The sequence below is a fragment of the Salvelinus fontinalis genome, chromosome 17 (genome assembly GCF_029448725.1).
Source record: "Salvelinus fontinalis isolate EN_2023a chromosome 17, ASM2944872v1, whole genome shotgun sequence".
NCBI lineage: Eukaryota > Metazoa > Chordata > Actinopteri > Salmoniformes > Salmonidae > Salvelinus > Salvelinus fontinalis.
In genome coordinates, this window is record NC_074681.1 from 11,775,243 (window position 1) to 11,802,134 (window position 26,892).

Sequence of the window (26,892 nt, forward strand, 5' to 3'; positions counted from 1 at the left end):
TGATCTCTCATTTCAGGCATTACCGTGACAAGACTTGGTTCTTACTCTTATGAATCATAATTTCTAATCAGTATGTCTGGCATGTGGGTTAATTTAACATAGACTTTCTTCTCTTTTTCTAGATTAGAACAACTATGCGTTGTCTAGGTATTATAAGGGCACAGGGCGAGACCCAGATGCAGACACGGGAGGCAGATGGTTCAAGTCTCTGATATTTATTATAATCCAAGGGGCAGGCAAGAGAATGGCCGTGGACAGGCAAAAGATCATAAACAAGGTCAGAGTCCAGGAGGTACAGAGTGGCAGGCAGGCTTGAGGTCAGGGCAGGCAGTATGGTCAGGCAGGCGGTTTCAGAGTCAAGGCAGGCAAGGGTCAAAATCGGGAGGACTAGCAAAAGAGAGATAAGAAAAAGCAGGAGCACAGAAAAACACACTGGTTGACTTGACAAGACAAGACAAACTGGCAACAGACAAACAGGGAACACTGGAATAAATACCCAGGGACTAATGGGGAAAACGGGTGACACCAGGTGGTGGTTTGAGACAATCACAAAGACAGGTGAAACAGATCAGGGCATGACAGGTATTTATATTTATTGTGGATCCCCATTAGCTACTCTTCCTGGGGTCCAGACACATTAAGGCACATGACAAAATAAATCGCGATTAATTAGGGGGTGAAAGGCCCAGAGGTGGCAGAACGGAGTACTCTGGTTGGGGTGTAGGGTTTGAGCATAGTCTGAAGGTAGAAAGGGGCAGTTCCTCTTGCTGCTTCGTAGGCAAGTACCATGGTCTTGTAGTGGAAGCGAGATTTGACTAGAAGCCAGTGGAGTATGTGGAGGAATGGGTGAAATGGGAGAATTTATTACGGATAGACTTCTCCCCATCTTAGCTACCATTGCGTCAATATGTTTTGACTATGACAGTTTACAATCATGGTTATAAAACTCGTCAACTTGCTCAATTTCCACATTATTCATTGCAAGATTTTGTTGAGGTAAAGGGCTTAGTGAATGGTTTATTACAAATGCAATGCTTTTAGTAAAAAAAATGGCACTAGCTTATTACTTGCCACACATTCTAAAACTGACTGCAGCACTTTGCTATCACTTACTGTGATAGCTGATGTGTATACGTAGACACACTGGCTTTATTCAGTGCCAGTGACAGGTCATTAGTAAAGATTGAAAAAGCAAGGGGCCTAGACAACTGCCCTGGGGAATACCTGACTCTACCTGGATTCTGTTGGAGGCTTTCTTAAAGAACACCTGCTGTGTTCTGTTAGACAGGTAACTCCCAATCCACAATATAACAGGAGATGTAAAGTCATAACACATACGTTTTTCCAGCAGCAGATTATTATTGATCATGTCAAAAGCTGCATTGCAGTCTAACAAAACAGCTCCCACAAGCTTCTTATTGTCATTTCTTTCAACCAATCATGGGTCATTTGTGGAAGTGATGTACATGTTTAGTGCCCCTCCTTATAAGCATGCTGAAAGTCGGTTGTTAATTTATTTACTGTGAAATAGTATTGCATCTGGTCAAACACAATGTTCTCCACAAGTTTACAAAGGGTTGGTAGCAGGCTGATTGGTTGGCTGTCTGAGCCAGTAAAGGTTGCTTTGCTATTCTTGGGTAGCGGAATTACTTTTGCTTCCCTCCAAGCCTGAGGGCACACACTTTACTGTAGGCTAGATTGAAGAGAATATAGTCCGCTATCATCCTCAGAACGGAGTACTCTGGTTGGGGTGTAGGGTTTGAGCATAGTCTGATTTTTGTGTGAATAATAATTAAGAATTATTTATATATACATATTTATATTAAAGTAATAAGCATTAATAATAAGAGCAACAATCAGGATGTTGTGTCCAATGGGGTAAATGCAGATTGACAAACCCCATGCTTCAGCCTATGTATGTTTTATAGCCCCTATGCTGCAGCAGTTGGGCTATAGGACATAATGCTTATTGCTAATAACACATCTGATAATATAGACCATGCATAGGCTACAAATAATTTTTACATACATTTTACCAATATGTTATTGGGCCCATTTCTGGAGGTGGAAATTCTATTTTAGATGGTGTCAGCATACTTTTTAAAAATCAAGAGTTTAGAGTAGAATGTCCTTTTAAAAAGTCACCAGAACTGAGCTTCTCAGTCCTACATATAAATTATCCCAGGGAAGACCCCGGACCCCCTAAGCAACGGGTCTGGAACGGGTCTGGAACTCACAGTTTAATACATAAACAAAATAATCCTCAATCCCTAAAAGCATGATGGCCATGACTTTCTTACATGAAAGGGGAGGTTAACTTGGCCCCAGACAATCGATCTGAGATCAACTTCAGTTTCATTTCTGGGATCTTTTTTTATTTTTCTTTAACCCCTGAATGTAAAAAGTGGAATAGCTTTAACTTTATCTGTCCAACACTAGAGACCAAGAAGATAAGAAGTCCTTAAGCCAGATCAAAGTAGAACTGGACGGATCCAACTGGCCTCAATGGATTCCCTTAATTTAATCTCTGTAATAGCTGCTAAACACAGCAGCCTGATTCTAATTTAGAGCATGTCCCTACTCCCTAATGATATTAACACTATCACTCAGACGTTGTAGTCTTCAATACTTTTAGATGTGATGTTTATTCGCAATACGTTTTTTTTATCTTTCTTTCAGGCATTCCATGTCCTATAATTGTTGCATGGGCCATTGGGAAGCTTTACAATGAAAATGAACAGTAAGTGCACATTTCTAATTAACAACAACAGTGGAATCTCAAGCATTTTATAGTAAGTAGTTTGTGTTGTAGACATTTTGCTGTATTTGATGACCTTTGATGGAGTGCATAGAAACCTATACGTATCACGTTTCAGGTAAGACACAAATGCAGACTGTGTTGAAGTAACAATGTTTATTACAGCAACAGGGGCAGGCAAACAACAGGTCAAGGCAGGCAGGGGTCGATAATCCAGAGTGGTGGAGCAAAGGTACAGGACGGCCGGCAGGCTCAGGGTCAGGTCAGGCAGAGGTCGATAATCCAGAGTAGAGGCAAAGGTGCAGGACGGCAGACAGGCTCAGGGTCAGCGGCAGGCAGAGTGGTCAGGCAGGCAGGCTCAGAGTAAGGACAGGCAAGGGTCAAAACCAGGAGGGCGAGAAAAAGAGAGAATGGGGAAAAGCAGAAGCTGAGACAAAACGCTGGTTGAATTGACAAACAAGACGAACTGGCAACAGACAAACAGAGAACAGATGTATAAGTACCCAGGGGATAATGGGGAAGATGCAGGAAGACGCCCATCTTCCCCATTATCCCATTACGCCCATCTTCCCCATATATACGTGTGCTCTCTGCTTGTCTGTTGCCAGTTCGTCTTGTTTGTCAATTCAACCAACGTTTTGTCTCAGCTCCTGCTTTTCCCGATTCTCTCTTTTTCTCGCCCTCCTAGTTTGGTGGAGACAAGCACAAGGACAGGTGAAACAGATCAGGGCGTGACAATACGTGTATGTCCTGGTAAATGTGTTAGTCACAGATAAACCTTGAATGATGTCTTATATCCTTTGTGGTACAGTGTAGTAATTACGCCTTTCTGGCGCAGGCGTTCCTAGCGACCCACCTCGACAACATCCGGTGAAATTGCAGAGCGCCAAATTCAAAATACAATAAATGCAATATTAAATATTCATGATAATACAAGTGTCATACATGATTATTTAGCTTAGAATCTTGTCAATCTAACCGCATTGTCGGATTTCAAAAAGGCTTTACGGCGAAAGCACATCATTCGATTATCTGAGGTCAGCACCCCACAACAGCATATTATCCTAACAATCACAGGCATCACAAAATCCCAAGTAGCGACAAAATAAGTCACTTACCTTTGAAGATCTTCCTCTGATTGCAATCACAAGAGTCCCCGGAACACAATGAATGGTCGGTTTGTTCAATAAATTCCTTCTTTATATCCCAAATAGTCCGTTTAGTAGGCATCATTGAGTTCAGTAATCCACCCGTTCAGAATGCAGACATAGGAGTTCCAAAAGTTACCGGTAAAGTTTCTCCAAACAAATCAAATGACATCTCTAATTCATTATTAGGTGCTCTAATATCTAAATAAACGATAATATTTCATACGGAGCGAACTATTTTCAATCGGAAAGGAAAAGAACGCAGCTCGTTCCCTCGGTCACGCGTGCAATGAGACTAGTTTTGCCTTAGGACTTCCTGAGGATAAACAACTATTCCTTTTTTTCAGAATACAAGCCTGAAACCATGTATAAAGACTGTTGACATCTAGTGGAAGCCATAGGAACTGCAATTTGGGAGGCGGAAGTCTTTGTTTTCAATAGCTTAACCTTTGAATTGACTGACAGGTCAACAGAAAAAAAATGTGTCCTCGGGTTTTCGCCTGCCAAATCAGTTCTGTTATACTCACAGACATAATTTTAACAGTTTTAGAAACTTTAGAGTGTCCTCTATCCAATACTACCATGCATATGCATATTCTAGCTTCTGGGCCTGAGTAGCAGTGTCACGCCCTGGCCTTAGTATTCTTTGTTTTCTTTATTATTTTAGTTAGGTCAGGGTGTGACATGGGGAATGTTTGTGTTTTGTTGGTTTTGGGTGATTCTATGGTAAAGGGGTTGTTTGGTGTAGTATATGGGTTTGTGTTGAGTACATGTGTCTAGCGTTGTCTATGTATGTTTAGTTGTCTAGGAGAGTCTATGGTTGCCTGAATGAGTTCCCAATCAGAGACAGCTGATTTCGGTTGTCTCTGATTGGGAGCCATATTTAGGGTAGCCATAGGCTTTCATTTGTTGTGAGTAGTTGTCTATGTGATACGTTTGTAGCCTGTGTGTGCACATCGTTATTTAGCTTCACGATCGGTTATTGTTTTGGTTAGTTCGTAAGTGTGTTTGTTTCGTTTTGCCTTCTTCATCAATAAAAGGAGATGGCTTATTTTCCAAATGCTGCGTTTTGGTCCGTCAATCCTCCACACGATCGCGACAGAACTACTCACCAATACAGGACCAAGCGGCATGGAAAGCGGCAACAGGACCCACCTACACAGGATTCGTGGACATGGGAGGAGATACTGGATGGTAAGGGGCCGTGGGCACAACCGGGAGAATATCGCCTTCCTCGTGAAGAGCTGGAGGCAGCTAAAGCCGAGAGGAGGCGATATGAGGAGGCAGCACGGAGACAAGGCTGGAAGCCCGTGAGTTCAACCCAAAAATTTCTTGGGGGGGGGGCTTAAAGGGAGTGTGGCGAAGTCAGGTAGGAAACCTGCGCCTACTCCCTGTACTTACCGTGGAGAGCGAGAGTACGGGCAGACACCGTATTACGCAGTAGAGCGCACGGTGTCTCCTGTACGCGTGCATAGCCCGGTTCGGTACATTTCAGCTCCACGTATCGGCCGGGCTAGACTGAGCGTTGAGCCATATGTCATGAAGCCGGCCCAACGCATCTGGTCACCAGTGCGTCTCCTCGGGCCGGCGTACATGGCACCAGCCTTACGCATGGTGTCCCCGGTTCGCCTACATAGGCCGGTGCGGGTTTTTCCACCTCCCCGCACTGGTCAGGCGACGGGGAGCATACAACCAGGTAAGGTTGGGCAGGCTCGGCGCTCAAGGGAGCCAGTACGCCTGCACGGTCCGGTATTTCCGGCGCCACCTCCCCGCCCCAACCCAGTACCACCAGTGCCTCCTCCACGCACTAGCCATATGGTGCGTGTCTCCAGCCCTTTACCACCAGTGCCTAAACCACGCACCAAGCCTCCTGTGTGTCCCCAGAGTCTTGTGCGTCCTGTTGCTGCTCCCCGCACTAGCCCTGAGAAGCGTGTCCCCAGCCCGGTAACACCAGTCCCGGCACCACGCACCAGGCCTACAGTGCGCCTCAGCCGGCAGGAGTCTGCCGTCTGCACAGCGGTGCCTGAACTGCCCGTCTGCCAAGCGCCATCTGAGCCATCCGTCTCCCCAGCGCCATCTGAGCCATCCGTCTCCAATGAGCCTGCAAAGCCGCCCGTCTGCCATGAGCCTGCAAAGCCGCCCGTCTGCCATGAGCCTACTGAGCCGCCCGCCAGACAGGAGCCGCTAGAGCCGCCCGCCAGACAGGAGCCGCTAGAGCCGCCCGCCAGACAGGAGCCGCTAGAGCCGCCCGCCAGACAGGAGCCGCTAGAGCCGCCCGCCAGACAGGAGCCGCTAGAGCCGCCCGCCAGACAGGAGCCGCTAGATCCGCCCGCCAGACAGGAGCCGCTAGAGCCGCCCGCCAGACAGGAGCCGCTAGAGCCGCCCGCCAGACAGGAGCCGCTAGAGCCGCCCGCCAGACAGGAGCCGCTAGAGCCGCCCGCCAGACAGGAGCCGCTAGAGCCGCCCGCCAGACAGGAGCCGCTAGAGCCGCCCGTCAGACAAGATCTGCCAGAGCCGCCAACCAGACAGGATCTGCCAGAGCCGCCAACCAGACAGGATCTGCCAGAGCTGTCAGCTAGCCATGAGCAGCCAGATCCGTCAGCCAGCCATGAGCAGCCAGATCCGTCAGTTAGCCATGAGCAGCCAGATCCGTCAGCTAGCCATGAGCAGCCAGATCCGTCAGCTAGCCATGAGCAGCCAGATCCGTCAGCCAGCCATGAGCAGCCAGATCCGTCAGCCAGCCATGAGCAGCCAGATCCGTCAGCCAGCCATGAGCAGCCAGATTTGTCAGCCAGCCATGGGCCGTCCCTCAGTCCGGAGCTGCAGTCCCTCAGTCCGGAGCTGCCGTTCCTCAGTCCGGAGCTGCCGTTCCTCAGTCCGGAGCTGCCGTTCCTCAGTCCGGAGCTGCCCCTTATCCTGGTGCTGCCCCTTATCCTGGTGCTGCCCCTTAGTCCGGAGCTGCCCCTTACCCTGGTACTGCCCCTTAGTCCGGAGCTGCCCCTTAGTCCGGAACTGCCCCTTAATGCAGTGGGGTTAATGTGGAGGGGGGTCATTTGGAGGAAGCTAAGGAGGCGGTTAGGGACTGTGGTGACGTGGGGAACACGACCAGTGCCGGAGCCGCCACCGTGGATGGAAGCCCACCTAGACCCTCCCCTAGACTGTGTAATGGTGCGCCCGGAGTTCGCACCTTAAGGGGGGGGTTATGTCATGCCCTGGCCTTAGTATTCTTTGTTTTCTTTATTATTTTAGTTAGGTCAGGGTGTGACATGGGGAATGTTTGTGTTTTGTTGGTTTTGGGTGATTCTATGGTAAAGGGGTTGTTTGGTGTAGTATATGGGTTTGTGTTGAGTACATGTGTCTAGCGTTGTCTATGTATGTTTAGTTGTCTAGGAGAGTCTATGGTTGCCTGAATGAGTTCCCAATTAGAGACAGCTGATTTCGGTTGTCTCTGATTGGGAGCCATATTTAGGGTAGCCATAGGCTTTCATTTGTTGTGAGTAGTTGTCTATGTGATACGTTTGTAGCCTGTGTGTGCACATCGTTATTTAGCTTCACGATCGTTTATTGTTTTGGTTAGTTCGTAAGTGTGTTTGTTTCGTTTTGCCTTCTTCATCAATAAAAGGAGATGGCTTATTTTCCAAATGCTGCGTTTTGGTCCGTCAATCCTCCACACGATCGTGACAAGCAGGTAGTTTACTTTGGGCACCTCAGTCATCCAAACTTCCGAATACTGCCTGCTATCCCTAACAAGATTTATTTAAATCCTTTTAGTATTGTGGAGAAACTACCAATACTGATTCAAGATGATTCAGCAATTTACTGTATTGTAGGTGTCACAGAGGCATTCGCTGTAGCATTTACAAGAGTATAATTCATGTTATCTAAAGGTATTTGATAGATAAGGGTATTTGAAATAGTTATTTCTGTCCTTTTTAATACAAGAAAGTCAGACGTTAGAGGTTGTGTTTTATAGTTTTGACTTTGAGGTCTATGCTGCTATTATAAAGGTACTTCTCGGAAAATTAAGAGTCAACATTCACCCTCCAATACATTCAGATCTAATTTAATTTCATTCATAGTAGCATTTTCTGACTTGGGTTCTCTGGAACAGAGGTGTCATGGCCATAGGGGGCACAGGGGCACGTCATTTTTATCCAAGCCAAACTTGGTGCAAAACCATGCCCACGAGTAACCTAGCAACATTCAAAGCCATGCTGATTGGTCAGAGTTCAGATGTTCCATGTGACAAAGTAAATGTGCGTGAGAGAGAGGAAGAATCCCTTATATCTAAAATAATGTTTCTGTAATACTACAAGCCACCTAGCAATTTTATGAAGTTGGCTTTAGCTAGCCTAGATAGGTTTCCAATCTCCCAACCTCATAACTAGCTACCAAGAAGCCATTTCAGGTTATCAATCAAGTTAGATAGCTAGCTTGTCTAACTATCGTAGCCTGCTGGCAAGGTTAGTAGACTTTAGAAAAGCAAGCAATTACTATATGTGCTGAATAAGACTCACATTCCTTTCAATCTTTTACCCAGATTTTAGCACCAGTCAGGATGATACAGACAGCTCAAGAGTTATGCTTAGATATGCAGAATTGAGCATAATGATTATGGTTCTAGATTGTGTAGATGAAGGGGAGGAGACAGGTTAAATAAGGATATTTAAGCCTTGAGACAATTGAGACATGGATTGTGTATGTGTGCCATTCAGAGGGTGAATGGACAAGACAAAATATGTAAGTGTCTTTGAACAGGGTATTGTAGTAGGTGTCAGGCACACCGGTTTGAGTGTCTCAAGAACTTCAACGCTGCTGGGTTTTTCACTGTCAACAGTTTCCCGTGTGTATCAAGAATGGTACACCACCCAAAAGGCATCCAGCCAATTTGGCACAACTGTGGGAGGCATTGGAGTCAACATGGGCCAGCAGCCTTGTGGATTGCTTTTGACACCTTTTCGAGTGAATGCCTTAACGAATTGGGGGCAAAGGGGGGTTCAACTCAATATTAGGAAGGTGTTCCTAATGTTTTGTACACTCAGGGTAGATTGATACAAATGGTTAATATGCTACATTTTGAAAGCAAAGCCATTTGTTTAATGTTTGTCAACAGATGCTGGTTTGGGAAAGAACCTGGAAAGTATATTGACTACATTTATCAAGGGCCGGTCATCCTTGTTCTTTTGGTAAGTAACAAGATGGTCATCTATCACTGTTTACTCCCGAGTGACACAGCGGTCTAAGTCACTGCATCTCAGTGCAAGAGGTGTCACTGCAGTCCCTGGTTCAAATCCAGGCTGCATCACATCTGGCTGTGATTGGGAGTCCCATAGGGCGGCGCACAATTGGCCCAGGTTTGAACGGTATAGGCCATCATTGTAAATATGAATTTGTTCTTAACTGACTTGCCTAGTTAAATAAAGGTTAAATTAAAGAACATCTTAAAATAAGCTGCTCTAATGCAACAACACATGTCAGTTCCTCAGTTGTTGTTTTTTCATTACTAAAACATTATGTTCTACATAATGAACTCATAATTAAAGTTTTCCATCTGTATTCTCTGCTAGATAAACTTCGTTTTCCTCTTCAACATAGTAAGAATTCTCATGACCAAGCTGAGAGCTTCTACCACATCAGAAACCATACAGTACAGGTGAGTCGCTTCTCCTGTGGGGTTGTTATTTGGAATATTGCATGCCATATTATGCCACCTTTACTTGACCCCCATTTCATATCTTTGATAAACATTTTAGATGAGATTCTGCATACTTAAATAAAAGTAAAGATACCTTAATGGAAAAGTAAAAGTGAAAGTCACCCGGTAAAATACTACTTGATATATTATACTACTACGAACTGAAAGCATGTATATTCTACCAACGGGACATTAAAACTGTAATATCTTATGTTTCACCGAGTTGTGGCTCAACAGCGATATTAAGAACATACAGCTGGTGGGTTATACACTCTATCGGCAGGATAGAACAGCAGCCTCTGGTAAGACACAGGGCGGGGGCCTATGCATATATGTAAACAACAGCTGGTTCACGATATTTACATTTACATTTTAGTCATTTAGCAGACGCTCTTATCCAGAGCGACTTACAGTAGAGTGCATACATTTTATTACATTTTACATACTTAGACAAGGATATCCCTACCGGCCAAGCCCTCCCTAACCCCGGACGACGCTATGCCAATTGTGCTTCGCCCCACAGACCTCCCGGTTGCGGCCGGCTGCGACAGAGCCTGGGCGCGAACCCAGCCCAGCCTGGGCGCGAACCCAGAGACTCTGGTGGCGCAGCTAGCACTGTGATGCAGTGCCCTAGACCACTGCGCCACCCGGGAGATATCTAACTCTCGAGGTTTTGCTCAATGAGCTTATCATGAGTATCTCATGATAAGCTGTAGACCACACTATCTACCTAGAGAGTTTTCATCTGTAATTTTCGTAGCTGTCTACAGACTACCACAGACCGATGCTGGCACTAAAACCGTACTCAATGAGCTGTATACCGGCATAAGCAAACAGGAAAACGCTCATCCACAGGCGCCGCTCCTAGTGGCCGGGGACTTTAATGCAGGTAAACTTAAATCAGTTTTCCTAATTTCTATCAGCATGTTAAATGTGCAACCAGAGGGGGAAAAATCTACACCACCTTTACTCCACACACAGAGACTCATACAAAGCTCTCCCTCGCCCTCCATTTCGCAAGTCTGAACATAATTCTATATTCCTGAGTCCTGCTTACAAGCAAAAATTAAAGCAGGAAGCGCCAGTGACTCGGTCTATAAAAAAGTGGTCAGATGAAGCAGATGCTAAACTACAGGACTGTTTTGCTAGCACAGACTGGAATATGTTCCGGGATTCTTCAGATGGCATTGAGGAGTACACCACATAAGTCACTGGATTTATCAATAAGGGCATCGAGGACGTCGTCCCCACAGTGACTGTACATACATACCCCAACCAGAAGCCATGGATTACAGGCAACATTAGCACTGAGCTAAAGGGTAGAGCTGCCGCTTTCAAGGAGCGAGACTCTAACCCGAAAGCTTATAAGAAATCCCGCTATGTTCTCCGACGAACCATCAAAAAGGCAAAGCGTCACTATAGGACTAAGATCGAATCATACTACACCGGCTCCGACGCTTGTCGGACGCAGCTCTTTAATTATTTGTTATTCTTATCTGTTACTTATTTTCTAAAAACTGCATTGTTGATTAAGGGCTTGTAAGTAAGCATTTCACTGTAAGGTAACCTGTTTTATTCGGTGCATTTGATAAATCAAATTTGATTTGATTTGATGATCAGGGATGTTCTCTTGATAAGTGCGTGAATTGGACCATTTTCCTGTCCTGCTAAGCATTCAAAATGTAACTAGTACTTTTGGGTGTCGGGGAAAATGTATGGAGTAAACAGTACATTTCCTTTGGAATGTAGTGAAGTGAAAGTAAAAGCTGGCAAAAAAATATAAATAGTTAAGTAATGTACAGATACCCCAAACACTTACTTAAGTAGTACTTAAGTAATTTACACCACTGCAAATTTCAAGCCATCCAGAAGTGAAATTTTGCTAAAAGGAACAGTAATTTCCTATAATTTTGACAGACATGATATGTGACTGAATGGTAGAGAGTGGACTGGTCTTTCCAAGAATGTTATCACCACAGAACCTACTTGTCTAGGTTCCATTTTGTCTGGGGGGGATAAAAACACAACTTAATCCAATCACTTACAGGAAGTACACTACATGACCAAAAGTCTGCTCGTCAAACATCTCATTCCAAAATCATGGGCATTAATATGGAGTTGGTCCCCCCTTTGCTGCTACAACAGCCTCCACTCTTCTGGGAAGGCTTTCCACTATATGTTGGAACGTTGCTGTAGGGACTTGCTTCCATTCAGCCACAAGAGCATTAGTGAGGTCAGGCACTGATGTTGGGCGTTTAGGCCTGGCTTGCAGTCGACATTCCAATTCATCCCAAAGGTGTTCGATGGGGCTGAGGTCAGGGCTCGGTGCAGGCCAGTCAAGTTCTTCCACACCGATTTCGACAAACTATTTCTGTATGGATCTCGCTTTGTGCACGGGGGATTGCCATTCTGAAATAGGAAAGGGCCTTCCCTAAACTGTTGCCACAAAGTTGGAACCACAGAATCGTCTAGAATGTCATTGTATGCTGTAGCGTTAAGATTTCCCTTCACTGGAAATAAGGGTCCTAGCCCGAACCATGAAAAACAGCCCTAGACCATTATTCTTCCTCCACCAAACTTGGCACTATGCATTGGGGCAGGTAGCATTCTCCTGGCATCCGCCAAACCCAGATCCGTCTGCCAGCTGCCAGTTGGTGAAGCGTGATTCGTCTCTCCAGAGAATGAATTTCCACTGCTCCAGAGTCCAATGGTGATGAGCTTTACACCACTCCAGCCGATGCTTGGCATTGTGCATTGGTAATTTTAGGCTTGTGTGCAGCTGCTCGGTCATGGAAACCCGTTTCATGAACCTTCCAACGAACAGTTCTTGTGCTGACATTGCTTCTAGAGGCAGTTTGGAACTCAGTTTCACTGTAAGGTCTACACCTGTTGTATTCGGCGCACATAACAAATAAACTGATTTGATTTGATTTAGTGAGTGTTGCAACCGAGGACAGACAACTTTTACGCACTACACTCGGCGGTCTCGTTCTGGGAGCTTGTGTGGCCTACCACTTCGTGGCTCCTAGATGTTTCCACTTCACAATAACAGCACTTACAGTTGACTGGGCCAGGTCTAGCAGGGCAGAAATGTGACGAACTGACTTGTTGGAAAGGTGGCATCTTATGACGGTGCCACATTGAAAGTTACTGAGCTCTTCAGTAAGTCCATTCTACTGCCAATGTTTGTCTATGGAGATTGCATGGCTGTGTGCTCGATTTTACACACCTGTCAGCAACGGACACAAATTTGAAGTGGTGTCCACATAATTTTGTAAATATATTGTACCAATGGCTACTCTAATTCATAGTTAACATTGGAATGTCCACTCACTGTTTGTTTGCTCTATAGGTGGTCTGTAAAAAAAGCTTTTAATAAAGGTGATACAATAACATTTCAACCGACATGTTCTTTATCCTAATGTGGTCTTCCTCCTTACTCGTAATACATTGTATATATTGTGATGCGAGACTGCCAACCCAATTTATTGCAGTCATTACAACCTCCACTCAACATTCACATTTTATGGAGAAATTGATGGAGCATTTAAATCTGTTTAACAACTCCCTTCTAACTCAACAAAGTGATGAAACGGTCATCTGCTTTATTATGGATGAATCCCTTCAATATGTACTTAACTTGCACGCACCATTACATAACATTCCTATGAATATATGGCCACACACACACACACACACACACACACACACACACACACACACACACACACACACACACACACACACACAGACACAGACACAGACACAGACACAGACACAGACACAGACACAGACACAGACACAGACACAGACACAGACACAGACACACACACACACACACACACACACACACACACACACACACACAGACAACATTTTCCATTATGATCATTTCTGTTTGAAACAATGTCCCCTCTTTTTCATTAGAAATTAAGTGTTGATGTTGCACAGTGTCTAATAACCTTGTATATCATATTCATAGAACAACTTGCATCGTCCTCAAATTCACATTTAAGCTCTTTTTCATCGTGGATTATTTGAGAGCACAAAGGGGGAAATCTCAAATCCCAGCAACTTCTGCAGACCTCTGTCCTATAGAAAATATCTTATTTTACTCCTATGCTGACATTGCTGTCATTGGGTTCCCAGTGGATTTATATCCTTAGATACGATATGTAATGTGCTATTTGAGGTGTAACCTGGGCCATCAACTGCTTCACAGCTTAGGTAGATTAGCTGAAATCCCATCATATTTGGATAAAATTAAGAATGCCATTTGCAACCAGATACTCAAATGGGCCGCTTATAATTTTCGACTTTTGTTCTGGCATCAAGTTGTTGATACCACGGCTTTTCACTTTTAAATGTATTTCTTCTCAATGCGGTTCTTTTATCTAGAATGGTAGAACAATCCTTGCATAATTTAATTCAGCTTTATTTTGATAAGTGCTTTTTGTTATGTAATATCTACCGCAAAACCCGAAGGAATAAGCTCCATTCCCTCCTCAACCTGCTGGAGGCAAGCCTTGGGCAACATTGTCAGCAATAACAAAAACTCCCTCTTATTTGAGTCAGTAGTCTTGTGGGATGAGGTTCTAATCATACTTACTCAGAATGTGTATCTCTGACATTCATTATTTGGGGTCTTTTGTAAACAGATTGTGGTAATGATTAAAAGCAAGCAATCTACAAAAATAGAAAGAAAGGAAACCTTTTGAGTCTTTCAATGCTTTTTTGTATTGACGTACATTGAAACAAGCAACCACTTTCCCCAGTTACTTTTGTAACTACTGTACTGTAAATGGGAGTACTGATGTTTTTCTGTTATTTCCTTCACAGAAAAGCGGTCAAAGCGACGTTAGTGTTACTGCCTCTGCTGGGGATCACCTACATGCTATTTTTTGTTAATCCCGGAGAGGACGACATCTCGCAAATAGTTTTTATTTATTTCAATTCATTTCTACAATCATTTCAGGTAAGATCATGGAGTCTGTTCTTTACCAAGTTGTGCCCCTCTTTTCCCAAGAACACAAAATCCCTGAACCTTTATAAATCTGTGTCATTATCTTTGTAGCTTTAATATACTGTTAATGGAAGGTGTTATAGGTTTTATAGCCTGTGGAAGAAGGACTATTTGTAGGCTACTATTGTAAGGCTTTGTGAACCTGGCCCTGGCTGCTTTATTGTCAAGTGTTCTGAGCTGTCAGGAGAATGTTTGTAGAGACATGTATGTGGGCGTGAGTTATGCACAGTGGGTATTCTCAGTGTAAATCTTCCCTCCACAATGCAAGGCTGAGGGGGTGGGGAGAAGGTGCTGTGTTAGTGATGCTGAGTGAAGGGATGTGTAGAGGATAGGATACGGGTCCATTTTCTAACAGTTTTAGACTATTCTTATACAAATGTTATGAGAGGTTGTTCCATCCTGATTTAATACTCCTATTATTGCTCTGTATACTGTATATAATTGAAATGGGAAATGTATTTATGAATCATTCAATTGCTTTGTAGTTATTTCTATGCACTTTGTAACATTAACTCAATTGGGAAGAAAATGTAATCTTCCACTTCTCAGAAAGCGGCATTTTGTTTACATTAATCACATTTTAATTCTGAAACAAATGTCTATTGCTAGCATACCTTGAGTGGAAGTCAGATTATCTGGACTCGGTCAGAAATATCTGACCAATAGCTGATATTGTCCAATACTGTGCATCCCTATTTTAGTTAATTGATGAAGATAGCTCAATGAAAACAGATTGTACATACATTCTGTACTATACATTCTAACAGTGTCCTGTCTTGCTTTCCAGGGGTTCTTTGTTTCAGTATTCTACTGCTTTCTAAATGGCGAAGTGAGTCAACAATGATCTTTTCATGTGTGGGCATTGCTGTGTGTCAGATCACTATGTAAAGGTCTGAGAGGCAGTAGACTTCTAGTCCTGAGACCCTTATTTCACCTCTATCATTGAACGCCATCCTTACCCTGCAGGCTATTTTTTAACATACATTACTGTAGATGCTCTTTATTTTTCTAGACCTATTTCCCCCATCTTTCCCCCTTACTTTAGTGAAGCATCATTGTTGAAAGTCATTAAGTGCCATAAAAAGGGTCATGAGTCATTCTGTAATCGGGAAAAATGTGACTCCCTCCTGCTGCTGCTGTTACTGTTGTTCTCCACTTCCTTTAGAAGCTGTTATTGGTATACTAACAAAACAAATACAAATTGTTAGAAGTCTACAGTGGCTACCTTGGAAACTATTTGATGTGAATCCTCATGTATCTGAAATGTATTGTTCTGTACTGTTTTGTAAAGATTTTTTCTTGGCAGTTATTCAAATGTCAATTTAAGTTAAAGTGATTTCCTGTGTCCTACATATTGTGTGTCCTAGATGCTTTGTGTGGGGATAGATGTAGTATACTGTAGGAGGTACAAAGAAACATTGGCTGCCCACCACTAATACAGTATTTCATTGTAATCTTCCAGGTGCGCTCAGCCGCCAGGAAAAGATGGCATCGTTGGCAGGACAACCATGCCCTGAGAGTGCGTGTGGCACGTGCCATGTCCATCCCCACCTCACCCACCAGGATCAGCTTCCACAGTATAAAACAGACCACAGCTGTTTGACCTGGATCGCCAATTTCAAAGGTCACCTTTGGAAACGTCCCTTTTCTAGGGAAGACACTTGTCTTAAGGCATCTCTCCATAAATGTTGTCCATTTGCTTTATTTATTTTCCCCTCTGCATAAAGACAGAGACAGAGCACTTTGAGAAAGAGACCATTTTACCGATTTACCGTAACATGACGTCCTAGGACGTCACACAGAAGTCAGGACCATTCAAAACAGATGGGCAAGATTGCCTCTCCAAATGAACATTGTGAAGTAATTGCAGAGTCTAAGTTGTACTGCCATTGCATCAAGAGCTGTTATCATACTATAGTACACCAGGTTATATTTTAATAGGTCAGGAAGGTTGACCTTTCAAGGCCCCGTGCTGAATGCTGATGAGGCAAAACAAAAGCAGTGTTAGTGTCAAAAGAGACCCTAATCACTCCCAGTACTGTACTGTACTAGTGGTATTTATATCCATAACCCTTCGTTATTTCATATCTATGAGAGGGCAGAGATAATTTAATCAGGGTTGTGCTTTAACAGTGCAGGCATGGGATGCAATTGCATTCTGTGTCTTGCACACCAAGTTTGAGATGAGATGAGATTAGAGAGATGTAATTATACTATTAAATAAGGAAGTGATACTGTTTGGTTTGTCATCAGCACCACTTTTATGAGCTGTCAAAATGTCACCCTAAGAGCTTTTCATTTGTATAAATGTTTTAAGGCTAATTTATTTTCAGATTGTTCCCTGCCAATCACTCTCAAACACTTTTGAACAGCATAACGTCAATGATGTGTTTTTCTCACTTCTGTATAAAAAACCGTAAGGCTACTCTAAATAAATCAAAGCTATCTTGCACTGGGTTCGAGTTCAGATTATATCCATTATCTAATGCAAATAATGGACATGGGACTGTGATTCAGAAACATTTATATGACACTTATTTCAAAAACTAAACACAAACACTATTTTAGTGTCGCAGACCCTTATTTCAGTCCGCATAATGCCACAGCTGTCCCAAGTCAATATACATTTTAAGGTACAGTACATTAAATCCTTTTAATGTATTCAAATTATTTAATTATTTTCTCTCTTTCAAATCCCAATGTGCTGCACTTAATCATTGTCAATGCTAAGCTGTTGTGTCCAGGAGCCAGAGAGAGATAGAGCCTGATGAGTTAGAGTTCCATTTGACTTCCTTAATGCTTTGCCCTGCTCAGGTCAACATGCCAAGCCCTGCCCCGGTAGTGACTGACCGACCACCTGACCTGCATGGATGTTATCCTCCTCTCCCCCCAGGCCGATTGCAGTGTCATACAAGTTCCAGGCACTTAGACAAGCCTGGTTATTCAGGCTTCAGTAAGCAGTTCTGGGAAATAGAACAGTAGAACCCATGCACCCATGGAATTAACTTGGGATTTGGAATTGTAGAAATTGTGTAAATAGATGGCATGTTGGGGACAAACTCACTAATCTGGTGTGGAGGTATTTCTCTGATTTGGATTCAAAAGCAAACCTCTTTGGTATCAATGATACATGCTTGTTACCTGACAAGTTGCCATGAAGATAATGATTATGGCAACAATCTTTCAAACAAACTGCTCCAATAAAACAATTTCACATCTAAAGTTTGCTGTTGTGAAAGGGGCTTAGATATGGCTCAGTGACTACATCAGAAGTAATTATTGCTTTACACATTCTCCTGCAATTGAAATTGTACTCTAAACACATTTATGTTGTACAAAAGTTAATTAAAATTACTTGACAAATGGTCTAAAATTGCTTGTAGGGAAAGGTATGGTTTGATAATTGCTGTGAACATGATTGCCCTGTCATGACCATTAGAGTTTACATCCCTTGATTGCTCTAGGTCAAATTTTCTGGAACAGCTGTCTATGTAGCAGTTCTCTGTGATATTTTCATCCAAAATGTATATTTTCATAATTGTGACTGAATTCATATGCACAATAAATCTCTTGAATCAAAGTATTCAAGCAAACAGTCCCAAGATCTATATAAATCATGAATGTACTACATAAATAACGGTCAATATTTAGCTATTTTCTGGTCCTAAATCACTAAACACTGTTGGTTGAACATCATTTTGTTATTTATGTTTGGGAGGTGCCTCCAAGTTGAGTGTTTATTTTGGAGAAGTTTTACTCAGATTTAGAGGTTCTAGTTTGAGAAGGTCTAAAAAGAAGAATATATCTTCAGAGTGCGATAAAACATGTATAACCAAAATGTTTCGTTGTAATGTACATAAACTTTTTTAAAGTTTGTTGTATATTGTAATTAGTATTTGTATAAATGTTATGAGGTAAATATGTTTTTTTCTATTATACTGTTGGAGTGAAAGTGATTCATTAAGAACATGCAGAGCAGTCAGGTTACATGAATACCTAGGACCATCCAAAGCAATCATAGAAAGGTATGAATATTTTAATAACATTTTACTTCATCATCTCACAATCTCTTCTTGTGCAGCTTAAATTGTACTTTCCATTATGTTTTTAGTCTATTGAAATCATTACAATTCTGCACATACAGTGCTTACTACAGTACTCCTATGAAAGTTAACTCACCAAGCGAAATCCCCCCCAACATTTTTCTTTGATTGAAACATGAAAATTGAGATTTAGTTGTTGCAATTTTTATATTATTTTATGACTATATAATGAATAGTTCATTCAAAATGACAAATTCACCAAAGATAACAGACACGTTTACCTGAATATGTTTACTTGTTGTCAGTGCACTTTCTCTGACCAAATCATTTATTTTTCATATTTTGTACAGCTTCACCATTCTCTGATTTATTCTCAGTTTAATAACTTATTTATGTACAGGAATGCATTTTGGCTGTATGTTGAAACACCAACGTTGCCTTTTAGAAAAACAGAAAAGTGTTTTTTTGTGGAAGGAAGAAAAACTGTGTTTCTACAGTAAATGTTGTACTGTGTATGATCAATATACATTTATAAAAGTACATGTGGTAAAATCAACCTTCAGATTTGAAATAAATATTCTATTCAACTCTCTCTGGTTTGTAATATCTGCTACCTGCAATCTTGTCCAGAATCTCCAGACATATTCATACTTATTCAATAAACAGTATTCACTGAGGAGACAATGAGGAGAAGGGATTGCATGTTGTGCATTGTATTCATTCTATTTCATTATACCAATACTTGATTTGGATTAGGATATTTTGGATCCAATAAAGGTTTGATAAAGGCTTGCCATCTAACCGCAGACTGCCATTAAAATGACTGAATAGAATAAATATTTGAATGATGAAGGATGCTGGCTTCACCGCCAGTGTGGCATGCTAGCCTTACATGCAGATGTTAGACCCATTGGTATTATCTTAAAATGGCCCAAGGAAGTGGAAGGTTATATAATATAATTGTGGATTGGATTTTATATTATATTATTCTGACTGTGGTTGGACTGAGTGAAGTGGAGCAGAATAGGCTGCCGATGCCCAGACCCCTCAAAACTCTACTTTGTGAGTTATACATCCCTAACAATTAGCTGTATCTCTTATTCAAGCCAATAAAGACTTGTTTTGAAAATGACTGCTCCTGTTGCTTGTCAGGCGTATCAAAGGTGGATTGTGGATCTGATGTGCCCCCCAGGCTATAGCTCCAGATGCTACTGGGTCCTCCTCCATCAACTTGTAATGTTTCCCTCAAGAGCACTGTGACTATTTTCAGTTGCATTTCACCAGTCATAAATGTAGCTAATGGTACATGTCATAACTGCATGTAGAGTAGCTAGGAGCAAAGGGGCCTCAACTACGTGTCTCCATCAAAAACTAACATGATAATTCCGGCTACAATGTATAAATGTATAAATATATATACAGTACCAGTCAAAAGTTTGGACACACCTACTCATTCAAGGGTTTTTCTTTATTTTTACTATTTTCTACATTGTAGAATGATAGTGAAGACATCAAAATGATGAAATAACACATACGGACTCATGTAGTACTCAAAAAAGTGTTAAACAAATAAAAATATAATTACATTTGAGATTCTTCAAAGTAGCCACCCTTTGTCTTGATGACAGCTTTGCACACTCTTGGCATTCCTCAACCAGATTCATGAGGAATGCTTTTCCATCAGTCTTGAAGGACTTCCCACATATGCTGAGCACTTGTTGGCTGCTTTTCCTTCACTCTGCATTCCAACTCATCCCAAACCATCTCAATTGGGTTGAGGTTGGGTGTTAGTGGAGGCCAGGTCATCTGATGCAGCACTCCATCACTATCCTTGGTCAAATAGCCCTTACACAGCCTGAAGGTGTGTTTTGGGTCATTGACCTGTTGAAAAACAAATTATAGTCCCACTGAGAGCAAACCAGATGGGATGGCTACCGCATGGCAAGCAGTACCGGAGCGCCAAGTCTAGGTCCAAGAGGCTTCTAAACAGCTTCTACCCCCAAGCCATAAGACTCCTGAACACCTAATCAAATGGCTACCCAGACTATTTGTTTTGCCCCCCCCCCCCCTCCCTATTTTACACCGCTGCTACTCTCTGTTGTTATAATCTATGCATAGTCACTTTAATAACTCTACCCACATGTACATATGACCTCAACTAACCGCTGGTCCCGCACATTGACTCTGTACCGGTTCCCCCCTGTATATAGTCTCGCTATTGTTATTTTACTGCTGCTATTTAATTACTTGTTACTTTTATTTCTTATACGGATTTTTTTTTTTTTTAACTGCATTGTTGGTTAGGGGCTCATAAGTAAGCATTTTACTGTAAGGTCTACACCTGTTGTATTCGCCGCATGTGACTAATAAACATTTATTTGATGGCATACTCATCAGACCAAAGTGTAACGCTCGTCTTCCTCCTCTTCTGAAGAGGAGTAGTAGGAAGAATCGGAGGACCAATGCGCAGCGTGGTAAGTGTCCATATTTTAATAAAGAAATAGAACACTGAACAAAACAACAAAGTGAAACGAACGAAAACAAAACAGTCCCGTATGGTTAGACACAGACACAGGAACAATCACCCACAACCCACAATGACAAAGAGGGTACCTAAATATGGCTCCCAATCAGAGACAACAACTGACACCTGCCTCTGATTGAGAACCATATCAGGCCAAACACATAGAAACAGACAAACTAGACATACAACATAGAATGCCCACACATCACACCCTGACCAAACAAAACATAGAAACATACATAGCAAACTATGGTCAGGGCGTGACACAAGGGACAGATTTCCACCAGTCTAATGTCCATTGTTCGGGTTACTAGGCCCAAGCAAGTCTCTTCTTCTTATTGGTGTCCTTTAGTAATGGTTTATTTGCAGCAATTCGACCATGAAGGCCTGATTCACACAGTCTCTGAACAGTTGATGTTGAGATGTGTCTGTTACTTGAACTCTGTGAACCATTTACTTGGGCTACAATTTCTGATGTGCAGTTAACTCTAATGAACTTGTCCTCTGCAGCAGAGGTAACTCTGGGTCTTCCTTTCCTGTGGCGGTCCTCATGAGAGCCAGTTTCATCATAGTGCTTGATTCTTTTTGTGACTGCACTTGAAGAAACTTTAATTTCTGGATTTACTGACCATCATATCTTAATGAAGGTCATTTGTCTTTGCTTATCTGAGCTGTTCTTGCTATAATATGGACTTGGTCTTTTACCAAATAGGGCTATCTTCTGTATACCACCCCTACCTTGTCACAACACAACTTTTAATTGAAATGCATTCCATGTAGAAAATTCTAAAAAATAAAGAAAAACCCTTGAAAGAGTGGGTGTGTCCAAACTTTTGACTGGTACTGTACATATCAAACAACTAATTACCAATGAAAATTAAGTGCGATTTCATAGATTCATTTAAATAGATTGGCATGTCATGATTGCACATGGATTTTCTGCTCCAAATAACATCCACATAAATGTGACCATTCAGACCATCCAAACGCTGTAGACACGCACAGCCACATGCATGCATTAACATACACACACATGCCTTCAAACTATAGTAGTTTATGATCATTGTTCTGTGGTAGTGGAAGGAGAGTTGATAGTGGCAATTGTAAAAGTAGAAGAGGTTGTGATGATGATAGTATTTTAGCAGTACTATTGTAGTTATAGCTGTAAAAGTACAGTAGTACACTATACTTGCTATAGCGGTATTTGTCATAGCACATTTCTTACAGAGGATGCATTCCAAAGTGCTTAAATAAAATTAAGAGACAAAATAAAGAGACATATTATGATAGTAAAACAACAATAAAATAACAATGCACATGAGAGACATGCTATATTGCAGTATTTGTCTGTGTGCCTCCAGAGAACGAATGACGGGAGCAGGTTTGTTTATCAAGTCATTCAGGCTTATTGACCCTCAGTGTCAGTTAGTACAGCAAGCAGCATGTAGGGTTCTCCCTGGGGTTGAGCCACAGGGTCTAGGGCTAAAACAACATGATTTGCTTACTGCTACAGCACCACTGTTCACTCGATTCTTCATAGAAGTCAGATATTCAACTTGGCAAAAAATTTGATATACATGAAAGGTAAATAAGTTGCAGTTATGATGAAGCCGATATACTGAAATGGAAATATTTAAAAAGAAAAAAGGACAACATATGGACACTGGTGACTGATGTATACCTACTGATCTGTAAATATCGAATCATCTTAAATCAGATTTGTAATGCCATGTGATTATTGGGTATTATCCTGCTGAAAACAATGAATCAAACAAACCAAACAGCCACTAAAGGGTCTCTGGTTTCCGACCACTGGCTTCATCTATTGGTTGGAGGTGAGAGGCCAATGAACCTACTGCATACTGTAGGCCTATACATTACCCTCTACAGTAATGTGTGGGATCTTTAAAAACGAAACAAAATTCTTCTTATAAAATGGCATGATTTTTTTGTTTAAAAATAATAATAAATTCTGCTTTTGTGTTCAATGATTGATTAGGTCTGCAACATGTTTTTCGGACAGTTATTTATCATTACCTGATGCAGGTCTGCCCTCTTGTGTCTGCAATCAGCCAAACAAGTGGCATCATTCAGGTGCCACAATAGGTCGTGTGGTTTGTTAAACCACAGAAGAGAAAAATGAAGACATAAAGGGGGACCTTGTGCTACAGTATGTGTTCACTGACAATAATTACCTCAGACATTTGCGATAACTTTAAGCAGAGTTATTCCTTTCAAGTGAAATTGTCTTATTACAGTTTTTTCCAACTGCTTACACACGTTTTCAAAACTGTCTCCTTTTTTCAAAACTCTACACACAATTCCCAAAACTGCACACACAAAATGCAAAATGCCTCACATCTCCTTCAAAATGTAACACTGCATTCAAAATGCCATAAACACATGTCAGAATGAAGCATTTGCATCAAATGGCAAACACTGCTTTCATAATAGTACATTTTTGGATATACAATGTAAACACTGTTGTTCTAAATCTAAAGCTCTTTGGTCTTTCATAGGCTTATATCTACATTTCAATACAATGTTCTACAGTGAAAGTAATCTGCTGAGAGGGGTAACAAGTACACTGTAAACACCAATGCAATGTAGAAACAGAAAATATTTATTAGGCCATGTAACGGTGGTCCTCCTTCTCTTCATCCGAAGAGGAGGAGCAGGGATTGAACCAAAATGCAGCGGATTGTGAAGACATAATATTTATTAAAGTAAAGACGGAAAAACACAAAAACGAAATACACTTGACTAATAAACAAAATAACAAACGGAGTAGACAGACCTGGACGACGAACTTACATAAACACGAAGAACGCACGAACAGGGAAAATAGCCTACACATAAAATAACGATGAACAAACAAACCGAACAGTCCCGTATGGTGCGACAAACACTGACACAGGAGACAACCACCCACAACGAACACTGTGAAACAATCTACCTAAATATGACTCTCAATTAGAGGAACGCCAAACACCTGCCTCTAATTAAGAGCCATACCAGGCAACCCATAAACCAACATAGAAACAGAAAACATAGAATGCCCACCCAAACTCACGTCCTGACCAACTAACACATACAACAAACTAACAGAAATAGGTCAGGAACGTGACAGGCCAAACATTACTGTTGTATACAGTAGCATACAACAAAACCATAAACATATGTAAACCAAAAGTATATTCTTTAGAATACAGTAAAGAACACAATTGTGTGTGTGGGGTCCCGGGGGGGCAGTCCAGGAATTGGTGGTGGTGGGGGGGGGGGGGGGGGGGGGGGGGGGGCAGTCACCAGCGCTAAGCTGCGCTTCATCTCTTCTCCGGCCTGGGTCTGGCCACAATACTTCGTCCACATCACAAGATACGTTTTCTCTTGCCAAACATCTAGGGAAGTATCTCCTAGCATGGCGTATCCAACCTTGGACAGAGGCAACCTCTATGTCCCCACATGCGTCCTCCATTGCCTGGAGAAGCGACATGCGGGCATAGGGTTGGCGATCATACACTTTCCAGCACCAGGCTGAGAAGAATTCCTCTATGGGATTTAGAAAAGGTGAATATGGGGGTAGGTACAAAACTACAAATTGTGGATGGGTGGCAAACCAGTTTTGGACCAGAACAGCGCAGTGAAAACTAACATTGTCCCATAAAACCACAAATCTAGCAGGCTCCTGATCTGGATCAGGGACAAGCATTGTGTAAATTGCATCCAGAAAAGTGAGCATATGGCCGGTGTTGTACGGACCCAGTGTGGCATTGTGATGGAGGACCCCGTTGTGAGTGATGGCAGCACACATAGTTATATTACCCCCACGCTGTCCAGGGACATTGGTAATTGCCCTCTGTCCTATTACATTTCTTCCGCGGCGCCTGGATTTGGTGAGGTTGAGGCCAACCTCATCCACATAAATAAATTCATGGCGAATTACATGGGCATCCAGCTCCAATACTCTCTGTAACAGACAAAATGATATACAGATGAGTAAATATGGTATGTCTGAAGTACTGGAAGTAGTGTTGCATACATACCTCTACAAAGTCATGTCGCATATTCTTGACTCTGTCAGAGTTTCTCTCAAATGGCACCTTGTAAAGTTGTTTCATCGTCACTCGGTGCCGTTGGAGGATGCGTTGTATGGTCGACAGGCTTACAGCATTGATGTTGTTAAATATGGTGTCATTATTCAAGATATGCTCTCTTATCTCTCAAATCCTAATTGCATTGTTGGCCAAAACCATATTTATAATTGCAGTACATCTGTAAACAAGCGTCCTCGTCCTCCATGATGTCTTTTTCCACTCTGTACATAATTCAAACACAGTATGTGTTCAGCATAGGAACTGTAAACAATGTACAAAAGAAGGTAGTACAGCATGATAACCAACCTCATTCATTCAATGCAGTGCAGTAAATGGATGGCTTAGAGTTACAAATGTTTATGCAATACTATGCAGTCTTACGTATTTTACAGTACATTACTGTAATGCTAAAATGGTCATTAGATAGTTGCATATCTGTTCTCATTTCTGAAGGTTCGAATTATGGACGCCACGGTAAATCGACTCAAGTTGGGCTGGACTCTCAGTCCAGCCTCTCTCATGGTCAAACCGTGGTTGATCACATGATCAACAAGTGTTGCCCTAATCTCAACAGAGATGGCTCTCCTTCCTTCTCTTCTTTGCCCTCGTCCTCTTCTTCCTCTTCCTCTCCCTCCTACTCCTCTTGCTCTCTGTCCATTGTTGGCATCCATTGTTCAAAACATGTAATCTGACCTTTGACCTATTTATAGGCCTATACTACAGTAAAGCAGTGATTGGTTAGTGATCAGTTAAGCTATTAGTGTTTGCACATGTGAGGAGTGTGTGTGTGACCTGGTGAATAAGTGTAGCATTTTGATTGGTTGTGTTTGGAAAAGGAAAGCAAGTCACTTCCTGTTAGATTTTTGTGTTTTAGTTAGAGAATTGTGTAGTGTTTTGAAAAAAGTGTTTTATGCAATTGACAACTGAGTCAAAGGCTGAGAAATAGCTTATGGTTTTGGATATTTGGTGTGTAGTGTTGCACTTTGAGTGAGAGGTTTCAAAAATCGTGTGACATGAAAAGATTTTGTGTGTAAGCAGTTGGAAAAAACTGTAAGTAAAGCAAATACAGACGGGACAGTGGAAGAACAGATACTTTGTGACCACATCCTTCATTACACATAGTGTGTGCCTGGACTGAGAATGTATGTGATAGAAATACTACAATGGCTACTGACCATGTGAGGATGACATATAGTACCTTACAGAAGACACATGTCAAAAAAGGAGTCCATCTCCTTTCTCCGTAAAAACATAATTTGTATATGTCTTCATCTCATGCTAAAGATTGTTCATAAACTTACCTTGATGCAGTGAGGAGAATTGTCATTTTTGATATATAAAGATGAAGGACCTCAGTATGGAGTTTGCCTGTTCCATTTAAGTTGTATTTTTGGCAGTTTCTTTGAATTTATCACAGGGAAGTGCTTGTCTGGTAAAGTATGTTAGTTAGACCAATAGCACCCTCTTTTGGTTGTGGGCTACATGAGGAAGGATTGACCATAGACCCCAATACAGGACATGTCACATGGCAAGAGAAATATGACAGTTGAAAATCAGTTACAATAGGTCAAATGAAAATTAGGAAGTAAAGTTGCATAATACCATAA

General features: G+C 41.9%; 1 protein-coding gene across 1 annotated transcript in view; it reads left to right on the forward strand.

The window, feature by feature from the left end:
• LOC129813693 (corticotropin-releasing factor receptor 2) overlaps nucleotides 1-19,259 on the forward strand; it is a 72,814-nt gene extending 53,555 nt beyond the window's left edge. The window contains exons 7-12 of the mRNA XM_055866117.1: nucleotides 2,680-2,740; nucleotides 9,020-9,092; nucleotides 9,474-9,559; nucleotides 14,441-14,576; nucleotides 15,412-15,453; nucleotides 16,087-19,259. Of these exons, the coding sequence (XP_055722092.1) occupies nucleotides 2,680-2,740; nucleotides 9,020-9,092; nucleotides 9,474-9,559; nucleotides 14,441-14,576; nucleotides 15,412-15,453; nucleotides 16,087-16,227 (539 nt within the window). The 3' untranslated portion in view covers nucleotides 16,228-19,259. The remainder of the gene's footprint in view (nucleotides 1-2,679; nucleotides 2,741-9,019; nucleotides 9,093-9,473; nucleotides 9,560-14,440; nucleotides 14,577-15,411; nucleotides 15,454-16,086) is intronic.
• Nucleotides 19,260-26,892: the final 7,633 nt, after the last annotated feature.